The sequence below is a fragment of the Cygnus olor genome, chromosome 18 (genome assembly GCF_009769625.2).
Source record: "Cygnus olor isolate bCygOlo1 chromosome 18, bCygOlo1.pri.v2, whole genome shotgun sequence".
NCBI classification, from domain to species: Eukaryota; Metazoa; Chordata; class Aves; order Anseriformes; family Anatidae; genus Cygnus; species Cygnus olor.
In genome coordinates, this window is record NC_049186.1 from 12,035,876 (window position 1) to 12,052,232 (window position 16,357).

General features: G+C 59.5%; 1 protein-coding gene across 1 annotated transcript in view; it reads right to left on the minus strand.

Annotated features, from left to right (window-relative positions):
- The window catches only part of BAIAP2 (BAR/IMD domain containing adaptor protein 2), a 43,615-nt gene that overhangs the window by 3,537 nt on the left and 23,721 nt on the right, over nt 1-16,357 (minus strand). Inside the window, 8 exon segments of the mRNA XM_040530180.1 lie at nt 2,991-3,025; nt 4,635-4,797; nt 5,113-5,181; nt 5,305-5,506; nt 5,979-5,997; nt 5,999-6,181; nt 6,790-7,017; nt 9,282-9,434. Coding sequence (XP_040386114.1) covers nt 2,991-3,025; nt 4,635-4,797; nt 5,113-5,181; nt 5,305-5,506; nt 5,979-5,997; nt 5,999-6,181; nt 6,790-7,017; nt 9,282-9,434 — 1,052 coding nt within the window.

Here is a 16,357-nt window from a genome sequence, read left to right on the forward strand (position 1 = left end):
TGCCGCCTGGCTCCCCTGTGCTCCACAGGGACCAGGCACTGCGCAAGCAGACCCCAGGGGGGTTGGAACAAGGCAGCTCCGAGCTGCGTCCCCAGAGCCGGCCTGGGGATGGCAACAACATCTACAAGCAAAAAGAAGCTGCTTAAAAAACTTCAAATTAGTGACAACGTGTGGCCCTGCCCTGCCCCGGGGACGGCGCAGCAGCATCCAGGGGTGATGCGGCGACAGGGTGCCGCTGGGGCAGCGAACACCGACGACCTACAACCAAAGGGATTCGTTACGGGGTCGGGAGCAGGACGGGCAGCAGCAGGAGCGTGTCGAGAAGCTGGGGGCCCCCGCAGAGGCAGCGTGACACCAGCAGTGCCCGGCGATGCGAGGAGCCGTGCAGCGGCAGCGGGGTTGGATGGGGGGCTCCCGCCACCGGGACAGGGACACAGGGACAAGCGGCACCGTAGGCGTGCAGGGTGGGCGCAGGAAGCCGAGCGGTGGCAGCGTCCCCACGCACAGCCCCGCGGTGGCACCAGGTGCCCAGCGCCCAGCACAGCGAGGGGCACACGGAGACCATCAACTTACTAACTACGGGCAGGGGCATCTCAAAACCTGGCCACTTCAACATCGGGGCTGCAAGGGAAAGAGAAGGCAGGTTGTAGGACACCGGCACGCTCCGCCGCCTTGATGGGAACAAACGGTGGTGGTTAATGAGAAGAACCGGGCGGACACCGGCTGCGCCGCACGCATCTCCGGGCAGAGAAAGGAGGAAAAAAAAAAAAGGAGGAAAAGTGGGATTTAAAAGTGGGAGGAAAAGTGGGATTTATTGAGAGCTGCAAGTCCGGCAGCGCATGGGGCACGGCCCCTCGGCCCCATGCGCCCTGCGAGGACGGGAAGGAAACGCATGGCCACAGCCGGAGCCAACCTGCGGAGAGGAGCGGGCGGCACAGCGGCAGGAAGAAGGGAGGAAGGGAGGGGGCTGCTTCCTTCCCGCAGCCCCACCAGGAGCACCCCTGGGAGCAGGAAGCAGGCGGGGGGCAGCCCCGCTCGCATGCAGCGCAGTGCTCGCAGCGAGTCTCTCAGGGGACAGCCAAGACGCAGCACAGAGGAGAGAGAGCAGAGAGCAAGCGGTTAAACAGCTTTAACGACTTAATTCAGGAAAGCTGTTTAAACAGAAACCGGGCGGACTTGCAAACTGAGCACAGGCATGTGGCATGGAGGGGCTGGTTTGGGCCCTTGTCATGAAGGGATGGAGAAGGAAAAAAAAATGGCATGGCAATGCAGGCTGTGATGGGCAGCGCACAGGCACGGCAGCCGAAAGAGACACCGAGGCCCAGCTCAATGCAATAAATAAAACTTTTATTCAAACAATAACTCAGTACAGGGCACATTTCTCTCTGGCTTTTAAAAAAGGTTTCAGCACTTTACAGTCTCCATACAAGTTTTACTAGGGTGGTTTTTTCCCCCCCTCTACATTCAGTCACTCAGCATGAAATATCCTGGGTTAAAAATCTTTAGCAAAATTATGACATTGCTGCAGGAGGGTCTCGGTACGGTATGCCCATAGTCTGGTATATAAAACAAAAACTTGTCCGTGTGTATTGCCAGCAATGTCCTAGTAAACAGGCATGTCAGAGGTTTTAAAAATCACATCAGAAAAAAGGAAAGCGTGTAGAGCTTTGCAGCGCAGACGGGCGCTGGCGGTGCTGGCAGCCCCAGCCCTGCCTGGGACGGACACACAGACACGGCCGAGCCGCGCGGGGCTGCGAGCACGTCCCGGGACTGCTCTGCCCGGCCCCCCGCACTAAGGTGAGGTAACAATACCTTGCTACAAAAAAATATAGATATTTATAAAACAACAAGGAGGAACCCCTCGGGGGGCTGCCGGCCGCCCCAGCGGAGAACCAGCCGTTCCCCACGGCCGGGGGCTCGGCGCCATCCACTTCTCCTAACGCAGCCTTTGCGGCTCGGCTGGGGGGAAGCGGATCCGAGGGGCCAAGGGGACCCGTGCCCACCTCGTGGCCAGCCCCGGGGCTGCCCCGTAACAGTACGTACACCAGAGGCCATGCATGTGGGCTCCGTTCCGGGGAGCTCTGCCCGCGCACCGCGGCGTGCAAAAAGCCCCAGAGGAGGGATAGTGCATCTCTAACATTCACAAAGTAGTACAAAAACTGGGTCCCACTAAAAGTGTAAACTGCATCCAGGCTGCTTCAAAGCGAGCACAGACCGATCAGCAGTTTCTGCTCTGAAAAGGCTTCAGAAACAAGGGCACTGTGAACACCAGGGAGGGGTGGAGAAGCACCATGGTTTCCTTGAAGATCGCGAGAGTTTAAAATCCGAAAGTAGAGAAAGAGAAACGGGGGGGGAAAAAAAGGGGGAGAAAGAAGCAGAAAGCTCTTCCGAGCAGCACGGTGCCGCTGCAAGCCCGGTGTCCTCACACCGTTGATACCAGACTGCTGCTGCCGCTGCGGAACAAAGCAGAGGAGGCTGCCCGAGTGCTCGGGACGCTGCCCCGCGGGCGACAGCCGAGCCCAGCCGGTGCCGCTCCGCTCGCCACCCAAAGTTTCCATTTCTATCCCAAAGACAGCGCGTCCTGCCCTACCCACAAATGGCTCCGGGCCAGGGACAGGTGGCCCCATGGCGTGGGGCTGCCAGCACCGAGGAGGGAGCGGGGGAACCCCAAGAGCGCTGCTGGCTGCAGCCTCGCTTCCCAGGTTCAAACCCGAGAGGCAGCTGCGGAGATGTGATGCTCTCCAGAGAAGCACCAGCCCCATGGGGTGCCGAGGTCAGGGATGGCTGGGGCTGGCCCCAGGACCTGCCCTGGGTCATGCTGTGCCCCAGCAGGATGTGCACTGCATCCTTGCACAGCCTCCTCCTCGCCACCGCCTGTCCCCAGGGCTGGCGGGCAGCAGGGCGCAGACTCCCCCCAGGGACACAGCTTCGCCCAGAGCCAACACCAACAACTCATTTTCGGGTAACGCCGCAGGAAGGTGGAATCTTACCTGCTAACCGACCTCGTCCCGTAGTCATCGAGACCCTGCGGGGAGGAGAGGAAGCGTGGTGAGAGCTGGGCTGTGCCCCTTCGGCTGCCGCCGGAGGGTCGCGGGAACAGCCCAAAGTGCATCGGCGCCCGGGGATGCTTGGGCCAAGACCAATGCATTTCAAGATGAAAGGGAGAGGATGGAGATGGCTTAAGTGGGATTTAGACAGCAGGGGTGAAGTCTCACCGCTCTTTGGAGCTTTGGAGCGAGACAAGGGAAAGCAGCAGCCGAGCATCCCGGCTCGCTCTGCCCTGCCCCACCTTGGCTCAAAGCTCCAGCGACTTTCGAGATGCGAGACACTTGAAAAGGGAGCAAAACTCTGAGAAACATCAGTGAAATGCTCTGTGGAAGAAGGTGTTTGTGCTGTATTAACTCCCACCAGAAATCGCACAGGGTTTTGGACCGTTTTCCCTTCAGCTGGTGCTCAGTGGCGGTCTGGGGGGGGGCGGAGGGCAGCAGTGGTCCCCGGGACATGTGGGAACAGGGCTAGGAGGCAATCCCATGAGGATGCTGCGCTCCAGGTGAGGACATGCCCCGGGGGTCTGGCCACGAGCAGCTCCACTCCCTGTGGCAAACGGGAGCCTTCCAGGAAGGACCCGAGCTGCTGCTCTCTGCTGCCCGTGTTCCCACTGCCCCGGGAATGATCCTGAACACAAAACCCCAAATCCATCGGTAAACCCTTCCCTGGCCTGGCTTCCCCTGGCTCCACTGGCATGGACTGGGGCTGTGTTTCTGTCCCATCCCCTGCAGAGACGGCCAGACTATGCTGCCCTCATCACCACGCGCACCGTCCCTAACTCCTTATCCAAGAAGCCCTGCGCTGGGTTTGGACACTGCTGGCGGGGGAAACCCTGGCCAGGTCTGCCCCAACCCTGAGCCCCAGGTCCCCACGGGACTGTCACCTGTGGCCAGTGGCACTTGTGTCCCTGGAGCCACCAACTGAGCCAGCATGGCCAGGAGAAAACGCTTCCAGCTCCCTGTGAGCAGCTCGTTTCTGGTGGAAGGCTCCCACGGAGTTGGCAAGTGTTGGCCATTAGGGGCTCGCGGTGCCGTTTTGTGCCATCACCCCTCGTGTCCTGCCTGTTCTGCACATGCAAGCCAAAATGGCCCATCCTCCCTGTCCCCACCTTCCCTCCTGCCACTTCCCCATCCTGTTCTCCTCCAGAGAAGAGACTCAGAAGGGGATGGGGTCAGGCCAGGCACGAGGGGGCCAGGCACAAGCTGCCTGCAAGCCCCAATGGCAACCTTGCGCACGTGCGGACTTACAGCTGTCGACCTAGTGTAAGGCTTGTAGTGGGCAGAGGGTGGTTGGCAGAGGCCACTGGAATAGTCTTTAATTGCACAACCATAGGGCATAAGGTAGTCCTACAAACAACGAACACAGGCCTGTTGGAGAGGAGCCCCCCATTCACCGGCACACGCTCTACACCACGCTAACACCAAGCACACGCTTTAACACGTTTCCTTCTGCTTTAAAAACATGGGTAGGACCGAGAAGCTGCACGCTCCAACAGAGATCAAGGCTCCGGGGCTCGCTCAAGCACCTCCCATTTTTAAAAAATCCCCCCCAGCACCGGCAAAGCCCTGCAGGCAGTCAGGGCTCACCTGGGAGAAGGCGGGCACGGCCACGCTGTACGGCCTCTGCTTGAAGGTGTTGACGTTCTGCGACGGGAAGGCTTGCGAGGACATGCCGTAGTCGGGCGGCGGGATGGCGATGTCGTCTTTGTCGAGCAGGTTGCCCGTGCTGCTGCTCTTCCCTTGCTGCAGGCTGAAGGGGGGCAGAGCGGGGCCATCAGCAGCAGCCCAGACTCGGTGGCAGACGTGCCACTGATTCACCTCGGGCAGCAAGCCGCCGGTGGCACCGAGCAGCACCGCGGATGAGGGCGAGATGCACAGAGCCCTTCGTGGGGGACCCCTTCCCTCCCTGCTCCCCTTTGCTCCCCCATGCCTCCTGTGCAGGGCAAAGCAGAATATCCCTGTTCTGAGGCAGCACCCTGCTCTGGAGAGGGCTGGGAGAAGCAGAGGGTCCCCGTCCCGCAAAGCCCCCGCAGCCCTGCCCGGTGCTGGCACGCGGTGCTCCTACCTTGTGTGCACCCGCTCGCTGCCATCGTTGTCGAGGACACGCGTGTAGGAGAAAGGAAACCAGCCCCTCCTGAAAGGCAAAGGCAGGGGATGAAGCCAACCTGATGTTTATCGACGGAGGTGTCAGAGAAGGCTGAGCCCTCCTGGAGCCAGCCCCGGGGGCAGTGGGGTTCGGGGCGGCCGCGGTACTCACAGTTTGGTTTTCTCGCTCTCCCCGTAGTGCCACCCATCCCTGGCCTCCGGCACCAGCAGCGTGATGAGGTCGCCCTCCTTGAAGCTCAGGAGGGTGCTGTTATCTCCGGCAGCGTGAGAGAAAATGGCCTGCACCCTCGTCCTGCCGTTCCTCTCGAGCCCTGCGGCCATGGAGCTGGAGCGCGGCAGCGTCTTGTTTTCGGCTGGCAGGAGACAAGGACCAACAAGCGCCGAGTCCTTCACCCGTCACCGTGCCCGGGCACAGCCCTGCATGGCCAGGTCTCTGGCTCCCTTACCCTGCCCCCAGTACCAACAACACTTTTGGTGGTTGATTTGCACCCCTGACACCTCTCTGATCCATCTCAGGATCCAGCCGCTGTTCTCGGCATCATCCAACAGCTCCATAAAGGAGCAGCCTCCCTGTAGGAGCCTTCCCTGCCTGCCCTCCTCCCCATTCCTCAATGTTTTCCTCCTGGAAATCCCACCCGGGGGCCAAGACGCTGCTCTCCAGCAAGCTGTGCCAGAGCCTGGCTCTGCTTGGCTCCCAGCACCATGTCCAGAGACGCAGAGCACCACAGCAGTGGCACGCTGCTCATCACCACCCCACCGCTAACGAAGGGACCCCACCACCCATCAGGGTGACCCGCAGCCCCCCTGGGGTTGGGGGAGCCTCACCTGAGGCGTAGCTGTTTTTTCGGCGGCACGTTTTTGCGAACTGGAAGCGTGTTCGAGTAAGAGTCGCTCAGCTGCTTCTGAGGCTGGGGAGGAGATAAAGATTTGGGCTGTGCTGGCTTCACCTCAGCCCAGTGGTTGTAATCGTCACTGTCTGGGCCTGAGGCTCCGTTCACCACCGGCAAGGCCTCCTGTGCCGACATGCGCTAGGGAGAAAGGAGAGGAGGGGGGGGAAGACGGGAGATGTCTTCATCAGCAGGGCACCCCCAGCAGCTCCCCGGGCAGGGACGCAGTGCAAGGGAACGCGGCTGACGGCAGACCAGAGCCCGGGCCCGCTGGGTTCAGCCTCCAGCTTCCTACCTGATACAAACTGCTGGGGAAAGGAGCAGGGTCACCTCTACGGCATTTCACCGCTCACACCCAATAAATCCCTCCCGAGCCCTACTGCTCAGCTCGCACCCCGACATCGGGCAGGAGACCCCCTTCTGAAGGGCGTTTCCATCACGCGAGGGTCACCCCAAGCACCTTTCTCCCGAGGGTGCCTCAGCACGGCCCCACAGCTCCGGTCCCAGCCCGTGGGCCCCCCGCAGCCCCCCGACACCCCCGGGCAGCACGGAGGAGGGATGCTGCTCCAGATCCAACCCCAGCCTGCCCGTGTCCCGGGCAGTGCACCCCGGGCTGCCCAAGCCCATGCGCCCGCCTGCGCCCATCCATCCAAAGGCAACTTGCTGAGGACCACGGTGCTGCTGGCCTGGGCTCATCCCTCCGGCTTTGCTCGGAAGGGCAGGACAACCTCCACCTCCCAGATACTTACTCCGACAAAAGGTGCCAGCTCCGGGGGGACAGGGAGAGGTTTGGCACCGGGGATGGGGTCAGAGATGATGAGGTTGGACTTGGATGTAGACAGAGGGCTGGGCATGATGGTGCCATTGCTGCTGGCAGCCATCTGCTGCATCAGCTGTATGGCGCGGTCCGGGATCTTGTTGGGATCGGAGCACGACTGCTGCCACAGGGGGAGCTTCTGCGTCAGCATCTCCTTCCCCTGCGAGGGAGAGAGCGAGGTGAGAGGGTGCAGGGAGCGAGGCGTGAGGGTGCAGGGACCCGCGGCAGCACCCGGCCCTGGTAGGGAAGGATCTGATGAGAGAATGGCCACGTCTGGGCAGCACGACTGATGTGCTCCTCCACGCATGGCGCAAACAAGGTAAAACACAGGGATTTGCTGCTTTCGGGCTCCGAAAAATATAAAATCACTCTGGTCACAAAAAAATGCAGAGGGAAGGGGAAGGTAACTCGGTCCCCAGCTGACTGAGATCCCCGGTGTGCGGCACCTTGAGAACAGATGAGCTGCAGGGAGCGAGGCTGTGCAAGAAGCCAGCGGCCATGCAAGGAAATAAAAGCTGCTCGAAGGCTCTGCCTTGGGACGAGCAGTGAGAGCAGCACACGCGGTGACGACCATCGCTCTGTCCCTGCGGCGCAGCCCAGCCCCGCTCCCGGCACGTCGCTCACCCAGGCTGCAGGGATGCTCTGCGGCACAGTGCCTCTGTGCCCATGGCCCCGTTCCCCACCAGTAAAACCCTGATCTAATAAAGTTGCGGGTCGGGAGGCCCAGGGACACTCACGTCACAAACCACAGGGACACATCAAGGCAGCAGATGCCCGTGACACCTTTCCTGCACATGGAGATGGGGAGATCACACCCATGCTGTTACCCAGGCCCCAGAAATGAGCTTCGTGCTCAGGGCTGCTCGGCCCCAACAGCCCCTGGTGCTGCTGCAGGACCCGGGGCCACCCAGCACGCTGCTCCCAGCCAGGCAGAGGCAGCGCTGGCCTCGTCCTTACCCAGATAACACAACCATGGCTCAGGACAGCGCATCCCATCTCACGACTCCCCAGGAGCAGACATCCGAAACCACGCTGTGGTCACTCCCCAGCCAAATGCACGGCACAGCCCCCACGCAACACACCGCATGCACACCCGCAGCAGAGCTGAGCTGCAGGGGGGGGGACGTTACAGCTCCGCATGGCTTTGTGGCTGCTCTCACAGACGCGATCGATCCCGATGCATCCCAACAGGCTCCTGAAGCCAGTGCAGAAGCCCCAGAAGGTTTCCCTGCCATCCACCAGGGACCTTGCTGCCCGGTCGCCTGCTGCTGGTGGCAGCACCCAGGCAGGGTGGCAGCATGGTGTTTCCAGCTGGCAAAGCCTACGTGTGGGGCCAGGTGCCCACGCTGCACCCACACAGCCCCTCCTGCACAGCCGCCCTCCCTGCCCTGCTGCAGCAAGCGTTGGGCTTGGCCACGCTGCGGCCACAGCGGGGCTGCTGGTGCCGGTGCCACCGCATCTGCTGGCCCCCAACTGCCCCAGGGGGGATTTCTTTCTCCTGCACCTCGTCCGCAGTTAGCATACGCTGGTGGTTGACTCAGCCCCTACCGCAGCCGGGGACAGTGCTGACTAAGCCCATCTCTTCCCATTGCTCCCCTGCGCCAGGCGCGGCGGTGACAGATGGGTGCCGTGAGTGCCGGGGGGCGGCAGCGGGGAGCGAGCAGGAGGGGAGCACAAGGCTGCCGGGAGCCACGCGCGCACCCAGCCCTCGTATGGGCTCAGCTCCAGCACGGTGCTGCTGCATCCCAGAGAACGGGGCCCCAGTCCCCGTGCAGGGGATGCGGGCGGGCTGCTGGGGCTGCTGCTCTCGGCTCCGTTCCCTCCTCTGCTATGGCCAAGGGGATGATGAGGGTGGGAGGGAGCCCTCCCGCCGCCCCACAGCCCCGAGCTCCGCTCTGACTCGGAGCAGGAACGCCGCTGCTTTGCATTTCGTCTGCTTTTGCAAACCCAGAGCTGATGCACGAGCAACTGGGTGAGCCCCCACCCGGGTGAAGCCCTCAAGCCGCAGAGACCGAGCGCTCGATGGGCACAAGGTGCACAGGAGGGGGAGCGTGGGGGGCTGAATCTGCGTGATCTCCCCGCACAGATGGAGTCAGGCCATGGCTGGTGCTGCCCAGGAGAAGCCAGAGAGTGGCAGGACACCCTGCTGGGCTCCAGCTCTGGTCCTATCTACCCCACACAGCCTGAAGCTGCCTCAAAACACAGGGCAGCGCCCATGGGAGACACGCACCCATCAGAGCAAGGGCAGCTCCGTGCAAGTGAGGAGGGATGGGGGCACTACCCGTGCGTCCCCCCCCCTCGGGCCCGCTGCTCCCCCAGCCCCAGGGCACTGCTGCACCCGTGGCTCTCAGGGCATGGCCCTGCCCCTGTTCTAATGGACAGGGGCTGCACGCAGGGAGTGTAGCAGGGGCCCTGCTCACTCACCTTGGCGTGGTAGGTGATGGCGCTCTTCGCCACCGCACACTGCTTCTCGACCAGGAAGCAGAACCGTCTCCTCTCCTCCGTCAGAGCCGTCTTGTACCCATCCGAGACGTAGTTTTCCAGCTCCCCTTGCTTGTTGCTGATGGCTTCGATGTACTAGAGGGGGCAGAGAAGCACAGAGGGGGGCTGCGGTTTCCCGTTCGCCCAGCGAGCGCCCACAGCCCCGTTAGCAGGGGACGAGACCCGCAGCATCCCAAGGACGGGGTCAGCGGTGTGGCCAGCCCGGGGGAGGCCCCCAGCACAGGACACACACACACACACGTGTGTCTGCACGTCCCCCCCAGCCCGCCCTTACTCATCAGAGCCCCCCACGCAGAGGCGCTGACTCAGCACGGGGGCCGGGAGCGCGCGGGCGGGCAGGACGAGCTGTACCCATGCAGCCGCCCTCTCACCAAACAGGCGCCTGAGCCCCAGTGGGGGCCGGCGAGGCTGCCCCCAGGCCTTCCCCCCCATCCCAAGCTAGCAGAAGCTCCCGCAGCCCCCACCCATCTCCCTGCACCCCCCGGGACAGCCTGTGCAAGCAAAGCACGCGAAGCCAGGGCAGCGCCGCAGGCTGGCACAGCCCAGCGCACAGCATCACCCCCGGCATACGGGACCAGCACGGGGCTCCCTGCCTGCTGAGCACCATTCCTCGATGCTGGTCCACCCCCAGGGGCCACGCAGACGACACCGGAGCCCCGCGCCAGCAGCAGGCTGAGATGCTGCAGACGCGGCAGAAGGAGGCTCCTCTGCTGGCACGGCTCCTGCCCTACCTACGTGACTTCTGCCAGCTCGGCTGCGCCCGCACAGGCTGTGCCAGCGGGAACGGGGCACGTTTGTGTAGGTTTTTTGTAGGGAGCTGGAAAGCAGCACGTGGGGCAGAGCCACGCAGTGCAAGCGTGGCACAAGGGAGGGCTTCAGAGCAGCGCGGTGCCCTCCACGGCCACATCCATCAGCACACCAGAGGACACGAGATGTCCCCATCTCCCTCAACCAGCCGCTTCCTCCCCACTCCCTGCCCTTGGTTTGTCCTCAGCAAGGAGCTGCTGCCCTTGAAGTGGCCCAGGAGAAGCAACCACCAAGCGTCCCCGAGGGGCATCGTGCTCACCAAGGAGCTGTGTCCTGCCCTACACAGAGCGGGCAGCACCACAGCACGGAGACACACTGCTGCCACCGCCTCCCCCCAGTAAGGGCAGCACCACAGGAGAGCCCCAAGCAGCCCCGGCACTGCTAAACCTGCTGCAGGAAGCCTGAGCTTCCCTGGGAAGGGAATTAAACTGGAAATTCAGGGCCTAAAGCAGCTTTTCTTCTTTCTTCATGTTTAACAGTTATTTTTAGCAAGCTACGGTATTTATTAGCAGGCACAAAATGGAACAAACCTCAACAAAGCAGTGAGATTAAGTGACGTCCCGGACTTCAAAGGGGGTTTGCGGCAGAGCTGGAGTGCCAGCACCCCCCCACACAGCACCCTCCCTGGAGAGCAAACCCCCAGCCTAAACTGAGCCAGTTTAATTCACTAAATGAGCCATCAAGAAGGCAAGGAGCTCAGGACGGGTGCGCAGCACACTGCCACGCCAGGCGGGCAGAACTTCTCCCAGCAATGGTAAACTTTCAAGTTTTAATTGTGACTTAACCGTGCAAGTCAGTCTTATTTACATCCCTGATTTCAATCTTGTTTCGCAAGTATACTTTTAATTATTTAGCTAAAGAAAGGCTTGCCTTAATGGCTGCAGCCAGTTAGAACATGTTGATTTGCAAGCAGAGAGCCTGTGCTCTAAATTTAGGATTCTCACTGCTTTATATACTTTATGTAAATAAGCACGATGTGCCATTGATTTATGCAGAGCTTGATTTTTACACTTTATTACATTACAAAATGGTGAACACCACCTCTTATTCACCAGCGAGCTTTCATTTTGGATTTGTTCAAATGGAAATGGGCTTTTGAACAATGCACTGAAACGCAATTTAAATAAAAACCTCGCTAACTATGCCAGACGCATGGGAAAAAGTAACGTGCAGAGCACAACGTACGCTCTCACTACTGTACGTCAAGGAGAGCGCGCTGTCTCTCGTTAGGGTTACCTGCTGCCATGTGCAGGAGCAACACCTCTGCCTCCCAGCCTGGTTCCTGCGGGGGTCCCTGTGGGCACCCCATGACCCACATCCCAGCCAAGCATTTCAAAGCTGGAGGTGCACACCCAGGTTCCTGCAGCATGGCCACACCATCACCACTTCCCAACGGGTGCCTGCCAGCACGCACCTCTCCACTGTGGAGTTTCAGAGCTCAATTTAGGCTGCCAGCCTCAAATTCAGATGCTAAGCATCACCTAAATAAAAATCCCAGCTTAAAGGGGAGAAGCCCCACCTGTGGCCGGGCCACCTGAGATGGCACCAGCCTGGTCGGTGCTCATGGTGCCAGGAGCCAGCGCACGCACCAGCAGCTCCAGAAAGCTTTTCTGGGTTTCTAGGTTGGAGAGGCCTCAAATAACCCCCCCTTCCCCCGCTCCTGAGCGCATCCACCTCGCCTTCAGCAGCTCTGCTGACCCAGTTAGCGAGGTGGCAGGAGCCAGCTCCCGGGGCTCACCCAGCTGCCCAGGGCAGCGAGGGGGGAGCAGGGCGCGGGTCCAGCCAGCAGCGCCACGGAGGGTCCGTGCACAGGAGCTGCTCCGAGTTACCCCCACCAGTCAGGCAGTTCGGAACAAGGAAACATGAAAGCAGAGCACACACTGCAAAGGGACACAGCCGCTGCAGAAAAGCCAGGGCACGCAGAGGCCCCGCTGCTCGGACTAACAGCATCCTCTCAGCAGACTCAAACCCGACAGCTGGAGGTGTGTGAAGATGAAAGGGCTGCTAACAGATGTCAGGACCTGGGTTCTCTTCAAGCACACGCTGCAATCAGTGCAGTTAGTGCAGGTGAAGCAGCAGCATCGTTACTGAATTTCACTCAAGTCTCTAATAACAACACGGCCATAATGAAAAAATTAGTTCAAGCCATTCTATCCAAGGCAAGAACATGAAAATTAGTTATGAATATAAGCCAAGGGCAATGCTAATCGCCACAGCACTGAGCACCACTGTGTAAATAACCATGACAGATCTTTATCAGTGAACGGGCGCTGCCAACGTCTGTGAAATGGGCTGAGCGAGGGAACCGCTGCGAGGACAACAGGGACCAAAACCAGGCGGGAGCCAGCCAAGCTCTGCCGAGGAGGTCTCCATCTCACTGCTGTGGGCACGGCAACAAACCCAGGGACCAGAAAGTCAAAGCACTATGGGCACTTTTCAGGGCAGTGAGTGGCCCTGAGCCGAACGCGGAGCAGGGAGGGGACCGTGTCCCCATGCTGTCCCCAAAATCGGGCTCTTTTCTGGGATGAGGTGAGGTGAGCACGGCAGTACAGGGCAGCAGGGAGAAAACGCTGAGGGAAGAGGGGAAGGGAGAGGAGTCTGCAAGCTGTGCTGCTCTGATACAGGCAGGCTGGAATATCCAGAAGAAGTAAATACAAGAAATGGGGATTTATTTAAGGAACCACAAGGGAGAATAATTAGAAAGTAACGAGATAAAATAGGAAAGAAGTTAGGCTGATTAACAGAGGAAGAGCTTCTAAGCTGTCACAGTCTCAAGGAAGCACAGCTCAAGCCCTAGCACAGCACAGGGTCAAAGTTGAGGTCAAAGTTGAGAACAGCTCTGGGGGTGCTTAACCCCCTCGGCTCCTGGGAAGGGAAAAGAAAAGGGTTTCCTTGTCTCCAGAATTTGGTTCCTGCACGGGAGTTACGCTCCTTGCCCTGGGTTTATGCAGAACCGGGTAAAACCTGCCTCCAGCCGTGCCCTGCAGCATGGGATGCGCGTGCCAGCCCCTCTGCAGGCTGCAACACCTCAGGTAGGGGTTGGCCTTGCATAGCACGCTGTGCTCAAAGCTGCTGCCTCAAAACAGGGTTGGAAAAGCATGCAAGGGTACACGGCATCACTGAAACAGCTCAATCCCCTCTCTGGGGAAGCTCGCCCTTCCCATCCCAGACTGAGCCCCACGCTGGCTCCCAGCAGCACCGGCTGCTGTAAGCAGCTGCTCACGTGCCCCGATGAGCCCGCAGACCTCTTCCAAAGCAAGAGAAGCTACATTCTCCCTATGAGAACCAGCTCGCTGGGCAAGCAGATGCCCAGAGAGCCACGGCATCAGCGGTTATCCAAGGTGAAACGCGCCCAGCTGGTCCTGCGAGCACGAGGCCAACAAGCGCCCTGCTCCGCAGCCGTTGGCCTCCCGTCCCTCTCCCCGAGGCACGCTGTCCTCCCCCGTTACGCTTGCTATCTCACATCTGTTCTGCGGGGCAGCAGCCTCATCCTTCTACTATTCCTGTACAGTGCCGCACACGTGGTGTTACATAAAGTGTTCAGGGAATGAGCTCCGAGAGCCGCAGCGGGCTATGCAGAGCTTCATCAGCTGCTGCGAACGTCCCCGCGCCCAGGGGACACCGCAGACCGACCCCTGGTGTGTGGGATCTGCTGCCGAAATGCACATCGGGCACGGCCCCAACCCGCACATCGGGCTGGGAGATCAGCCTTCCAGAAGCAGCATGAGGCTTCTCAGCCAGAGAGGGAAAAAGTGGTTTAAGCCTTCATTTATATAGAAAACCACTCGGTTAAGGGGATTTGTAGCAGCTGCTTCAGGATGTGTAGGACCAGCTCAGGAAGCCTCTGGGCAGCAGGGGTGCCAACAGCAGCCAGGGCAGCAGAGAGAGCCAGCCCCAGGCCTGGGAGGGATGGAGGCTTTTGTCCTCCAGTGCTGCCTCTGCCATCAGCACTCACAGACCACAGAGCCTGGAAAAGGCACCGCAGGGCACGGCCCTTGTGGCACCACGGCCACAGGGGCCAGCACCTCCCAGAGCACGGCGCTGAGACCACACCAGCACCCCAAGCCTCCCGAGATGCTGAGTGCTGACAGCCACGCGGCGCAAGGGGACGACATGCCAGCACGCGAGTTCCCAGCTAATTACAGAGTGAATGACAAAGTAGATGACAAAATGCTGCAAGGGACGAGCTCTCCCACCAGGTCCTGAGCTGCAGGAGGTAAAGCTGCTGGGCTGTATGGAGCACATGCGGGTAACCGCTGCGTTGGGACTCAGCCTCATTGGGCTGGAAGCTAGTGGAAAGCTGGAGACGGTTATCTGGAGCCAGAGCTTTTACATAATTCTTCCCTATTTGACTTTTACATAAGCCCTCGTAACCTGGTTTGCACAAACTCCTCGTCAGTTAGTGCTTCTTGACCTATGGCTAAAATTACTTCTCCTGGTGGGAATATCAGAACAAGGTTCCAATTACAAAAGTTTATAAAAACCTCTGGGCTATTTGGCACAGGGGTGTTTAACGCTTACAGCATCCCCACAGGAGCACAGGGGGACAGCAGGAGGGACGCAGGCAGGAGCTAAGCTTGGCCACGTGCCTGGCAGCTCTGCACCCCCCATATTACCCTGATGCTGGGCACTGTGCTCCCCCCCCCCCCAAAAAAAAAAAAAAAACAAATCCAATTGCTCCACCAGCCTCACCAAGCAATCCAATTGCTCACAGCACTACCAGGGGGTGATGAGCTGCTTGGACCAACGTAGCTCCCCTGGTGGCGTGCTGATTCAATCAAGGCCCTAAACCCATCGTGACCTCGATTTCATGCCTCAGCCATAACCAGCATTTAATGGAGTTACCGCAGTTTAGGCTCCTTGATGATTGTTTAATCTTAATATTTGTTTTCGTTCTTCTTTATAAGGGACATGAAGTGAATGGAATTGGTTTATTCCCCCAGTTTTGAACACAGGTCAAAAAAATCTCAGCAACTACATAATTAGGGCAAGAGATCTGAGGCAGTGGCTGTCTCACTGCGGTCCAAGCTTTCATTCCTCTTGTACAACAGCAGCTCTGAACTGATTCATGAGAAATAAACCCCTGGCTTTATTGCGACATTCAGCAGTAACAACCCATAACCGCAGCATCTCCTGACCATGACAGGCTGAAGCTTTGGAGGCTGAAAAATCACTACAGCAGCCTAATTGTGCTTGGAGCTGCTTTTAAGCTACATGAGTCGTCTTCCTCGAAAACCACAAGGTGTTTCAGTTCAGAACCGTCTTAATGCTGTGAAGCCCTTCCTCATCAATTAAGCTCCACCAGGCAGCACCCACAGGACGCGGGACCTGGGGCCAAGCCCCGTGCCCTCTCCAAGCACCACATTTGCTGCAGCCCCGCAGAAGCCCCCGCTGCCTGCCCCGAGCAACCCCCAGCTCTGTCCTCCGGATAATAAGCAACATGCAGCACTTGCTGATCATCAGCGCCTATTTCCGCCTTATAAAGGGGGAAATCTGTTTTGAAGAGGGAGGGGAGACAATCCAACGCTTTTTTTTTTTTTTTAAAATCAACTCAGCACAGGCTGCAGCACCTGGGCCAGGCTGGTGCCCTGGCACCATCCTCTGCCCCCTGCCCCAAAAGCCCTGACCTTGCAGCAGGAGCTGGATGCCAGAACCACCGCACGGGGCTGGCCCCACCACATCCCTGGCAGGAGGCACAAACCACGGCCACTCGGCAAGCAGCAGCAAGGCAGAGGGGAACAATTCTGCTTCCTGCAGCAGGAAGCGCAGAGACGATGACAGAGCACCAGCCTCCTGGCTGCTGAGTGCTACAGTATCTTAAGTGGATGAGTCTTCAAAGGAAGAGTAAGATTTTATTGCTTTATTGAATGGGATGACTTATGTAGCTACCAGGACGTTTCTGCCAGCAGCACCTCTCCCACTACAAGCCAAAGCAATGCTCAGCGCTGCATTAGCAGAGCTCCAGCTGGCTCTGCCCAGTTCCCCAGGCGCCGTCTTGAAGCTGACTCCAGCGTCCCGTGAGCCCAGGAGGTGTCTTCAGCAGCCTCCGAGAAGGCTCCTCCTGGCTGAGTTTTAGCACTGGCCATGGGGATGGTTCTGTGCCAGGCAAACAAAGCTGCACACAACTCCCTGCTGCAAAGACGCCAGAGAAAAGTTTTGATGCAGCACGACCCCATGCTGCGACACGAGCA